Source organism: Ochotona princeps, chromosome 17 (assembly GCF_030435755.1).
Source record: "Ochotona princeps isolate mOchPri1 chromosome 17, mOchPri1.hap1, whole genome shotgun sequence".
NCBI classification, from domain to species: domain Eukaryota; kingdom Metazoa; phylum Chordata; class Mammalia; order Lagomorpha; family Ochotonidae; genus Ochotona; species Ochotona princeps.
The window spans coordinates 43473133-43477207 of record NC_080848.1 but is presented as its reverse complement, the minus strand read 5'-3'; the positions used below and the strand labels follow the sequence as shown (position 1 = coordinate 43477207).

Here is a 4075-nt window from a genome sequence, read left to right as displayed (position 1 = left end):
GGTTTGTGTGGGATGCTCTACCAGGTTCATTCCTAGATAATGTAAAGTGCATTAAGCATAGAGTGTGAAAAGTGAGTTTCCGTGAGAGCTGCTTGGAACTCTGATGGTGTGTGAAGTCAGAGAGCCAACTGGAGTTGTTCTCCCACAAGATCCACTCGGCTGCTTCTTCTTCAATATGCCCTTCACCAACATGCAGTGTTTCCTTGATTGAATTAGCTCTCACACCAATATTTGCGTCTAGAGCCTTTGCATTGAGGGCTATCTGAAAGCGGCTTTGGCGCTGAAGTTGTCTGTGAATGTGGAGTTGGTGGCATGTGAAACCCGCATGTGGAGCATTGGTTTGTGTGCGATGATCTCCAAGATTCTTTTCAGTCCTAGGCACTCAACGGGCATTAAGCATAGAGTGTGAAAAGTGAGTTTCCTTGAGAGCTGCTTGGAAGCCTGATGGTGTGTGAAGTTAGTGAGCCAAATGGAGTTGTTCTCCCACAACAACCACTCAGCTGCTTCTTCTTCAATATGCCATTCAGCAACATGCAGTGTTTCCTTGATTGAATTAGCTCTCACACCAATATTTGCGTCTAGAGCCTTTGCATTGAGGGCTATCTGAAAATGGCTTTGGCGCTGAAGTTTTCTGTGAATGTGGTGTTGGTGGCATGTGAAACCCGCATGTGGAACCTTGGTTTGTGTGGGATGCTCTACCAGGTTCATTCCTAGATAATGCACTCAAAGGGCATTAAGCATAGAGTGTGAAAAGTGAGTTTCCGTGAGAGCTGCTTGGAAGCCTGATGGTGTGTGAAGTTAGTGAGCCAAATGGAGTTGTTCTCCCACAAGATCCACTCGGCTGCTTCTTCTTCAATATGTCGTTCAGCAACATGCAGTGTTTCCTTGATTGAATTAGCTCTCACACCAATATTTGCGTCTAGAGCCTTTGCATTGAGGGCTATCTGAAAACGGCTTTGGCGCTGAAGTTGTCTGTGAATGTGGAGTTGGTGGCATGTGAAATCCGCATGTGGAGCATTGGTTTGTGTGGGATGCTCACCAAGCTTCTTTTGAGTCCTAGGCACTCAAAGGGCATTAAGCATAGAGTGTGAAAAGTGAGTTTCCTTGAGAGCTGCTTGGAAGCCTGATGGTGTGTGAAGTTAGTGAGCCAAATGGAGTTGTTCTCCCACAAGATCCACTCGGCTGCTTCTTCTTCAATATGCCCTTCACCAACATGCAGCGTTTCCTTGATTGAATTAGCTCTCACACCAATATTTGCGTCTAAAGCCTTTGCATTGAGGGCTATCTGAAAACGGCTTTGGCGCTGAAGTTGTCTGTGAATGTGGAGTTGGTGGCATGTGAAATCCGCATGTGAAGCATTGGTTTGTGTGGGATGCTCACCAAGCTTCTTTTGAGTCCTAGGCACTCAAACGGCATTAAGCATAGAGTGTGAAAAGTGAGTTTCCTTGAGAGCTGCTTGGAAGCCTGATGGTGTGTGAAGTCAGTGAGCCAAATGGAGTTGTTCTCCCACAACAACCACTCGGCTGCTTCTTCTTCAATATGCCCTTCACCAACATGCAGTGTTTCCTTGATTGAAATAGCTCTCACACCAATATTTGCGTCTAGAGCCTTTGCATTGAGGGCTATCTGAAAACGGCTTTGGCGCTGAAGTTGTCTGTGAATGTGGAGTTGGTGGCATGTGAAATCCGCATGTGAGGCATTGGTTTGTGTGGGATGCTCACCAAGCTTCTTTTGAGTCCTAGGCACTCAACCGGCATTAAGCATAGAGTGTGACAAGTGAGTTTCCTTGAGAGCTGCTTGGAAGCCTGATGGTGTGTGAAGTTAGTGAGCCAAATGGAGTTGTTCTCCACAAGATCCACTCGGCTGCTTCTTCTTCAATATGCCCTTCACCAACATGCAGTGTTTCCTTGATTGAATTAGCTCTCACACCAATATTTGCGTCTAGAGCCTTTGCATTGAGGGCTATGTGAAAACGGCTTTGGCGCTGAAGTTGTCTGTGAATGTGGAGTTGGTGTCAAGTGAAACCCGCATGTGGAGCATTGGTTTGTGTGCGATGATCTCCAAGATTCTTTTCAGTCCTAGGCACTCAAAGGGCATTAAGCATAGAGTGTGAAAAGTGAGTTTCCGGTCGGCCTGTGGGCTCGGTGCTGGAAGGCTTCTCCGTCGGGGCAGCCGGGGCCATGGCCTCGGTTCGGGAGAAGGCGGCCGCGCTCAACCTCTCTGCTCTCCACAGCCCCGCGCAGAGGCCACCCGGTTTCAGTGTGGCCCAGAAGCCGTTTGGAGCCACATACGTGTGGAGCAGCATTATAAACACTCTTCAAACACAGGTGGAGGTGAAAAAACGCAGGCATCACCTAAAACGACACAATGACTGCTTTGTGGGTTCAGAAGCCGTGGATGTCATTTACGCTCACCTGATGCAGAATAAGTACTTCGGTGATGTCGATATTCCTCGGGCCAAAGTCGTGAGAGTGTGTCAGGCGCTTATGGACTACAAAGTCTTTGAAGCGGTTCCCACCAGGGTCTTTGGAAAAGAGAAAAAGCCTGCATTTGAAGACAGTAGTTGCAGCCTCTATCGGTTCACAACGATATCGAACCAGGACGGCCAGGCAGGCAAAGAAAACAGGTCAACCTCCCCCTTCAGGAATACAGATGCATTATTTAAGTCATCTGATATCAAATCAGCAAGTCTGGAGGATTTGTGGGAAAATCTGAGTTTGAAGCCTGCCAACTCCCCTCATGTAAATCTCTCTGCAACCTTGTCTCCACAAGTGATCAATGAAGTATGGCAAGAAGAAACAATTGCACGACTACTACAGCTTATAGACCTGCCACTTATCGACTCCTTACTCAGGCATCAGGAGATGGTCCCTAAAGTTCCTCCATGTAGCAGGCAGCCTGACCTAGTCAGCAGCAGTAACTACCTGGATCGGGCGATTCTCAAGGCTTACGGTGATTCACAGGAAGACGAATGGCTATCAGCAGCGATCGACTGCTTAGAATACTTTCCAGACCATTTGGTGGTGGACATAAGCAGAAGCTTCCCTGAGCAGCCAGATGGCACAGACGTGGTGAAAGGACTTCTGTTTGATGCCATTAGCAAATACTACAGTAATAGGGAGCCTCTGTTGAATCACTTATCTGATGTTCACAATGGAATTGCAGAACTCCTAGTGAATGGGAAGACTGAAATAGCATTAGAAGCTACTCAGCTCTTCCTGAAGCTTTTGGATACCCAAAATAGGGAAGAATTCAGAAGACTGCTGTATTTCATGGCTGTTGCGGCACATCCTTCTGAATTTAAATTACAGAAAGACAGTGACAACCGAATGGTTGTGAAAAGGATATTCTCAAAAGCCATTGTTGACAACAAAAACTTATCCAAGGGCAAAACTGACCTCCTGGTACTCTTTTTAATGGATCATCAAAAAGACGTTTTCAAGATTCCTGGAACTTTACATAAAATTGTCAGTATTAAACTTTTGGCCATACAGAAGGGAAGAGACCCAAATAAAGATGCAGGGTATATTTATTGCCAGAGAATCAATCAAAGTGACTATTCCAACAGTACACAGAAGACAACCAAAGATGAGCTCTTGAACTTAATAAAAACTATTGATGAGGACTCAAAACTGTCTGCCAAAGAGAAGAAAAAGTTGCTAGGTCAGTTCTATAAGTGTCACCCAGACATCTTTGTTGAGTATTTTGGAGAATGAGTTTCTAGTGTATGTATATAGAATAAATTATGTATCCTAAAGAACTGATCACATTTGTAAACTTGGAATTTCTAAATGTGGAACTGTACTTAATAAACTTTTTTTTATATAAAAAAAAAAAAAGAAAAGTGAGTTTCCTTGAGAGCTGCTTGGAAGCCTGATGGTGTGTGAAGTTAGTGAGCCAAATGGAGTTGTTCTCCCACAAGATCCACTCGGCTGCTTCTTCTTCAAAATGTCGTTCAGCAACATGCAGTGTTTCCTTGATGGAATAGGCTCTCACACCAATATTTGCGTCTAGAGCCTTTGCATTGAGGGCTCTCTGAAAACGGCTTTGGCGCTGAAGTTGTCTGTGAATGTGG

At 45.4% G+C, this 4075-nt stretch overlaps 1 protein-coding gene across 1 annotated transcript; it reads left to right on the top strand.

Annotated features, from left to right (window-relative positions):
• Nucleotides 1-2133: 2133 nt before the first annotated feature.
• LOC131482362 (DEP domain-containing protein 7) lies at nucleotides 2134-3716 on the top strand. The gene has a single exon (XM_058675827.1). It carries the CDS (start codon nucleotides 2181-2183, stop codon nucleotides 3714-3716), a length of 1536 nt encoding a protein of 511 aa, XP_058531810.1. The 5' UTR covers nucleotides 2134-2180.
• Nucleotides 3717-4075: the final 359 nt, after the last annotated feature.

Bases quoted from the DNA above. Each gene is read 5' to 3' on its own strand.
- LOC131482362 (XM_058675827.1), top strand. From the start codon at position 2,181: ATGGCCTCGGTTCGGGAGAAGGCGGCCGCGCTCAACCTCTCTGCTCTC.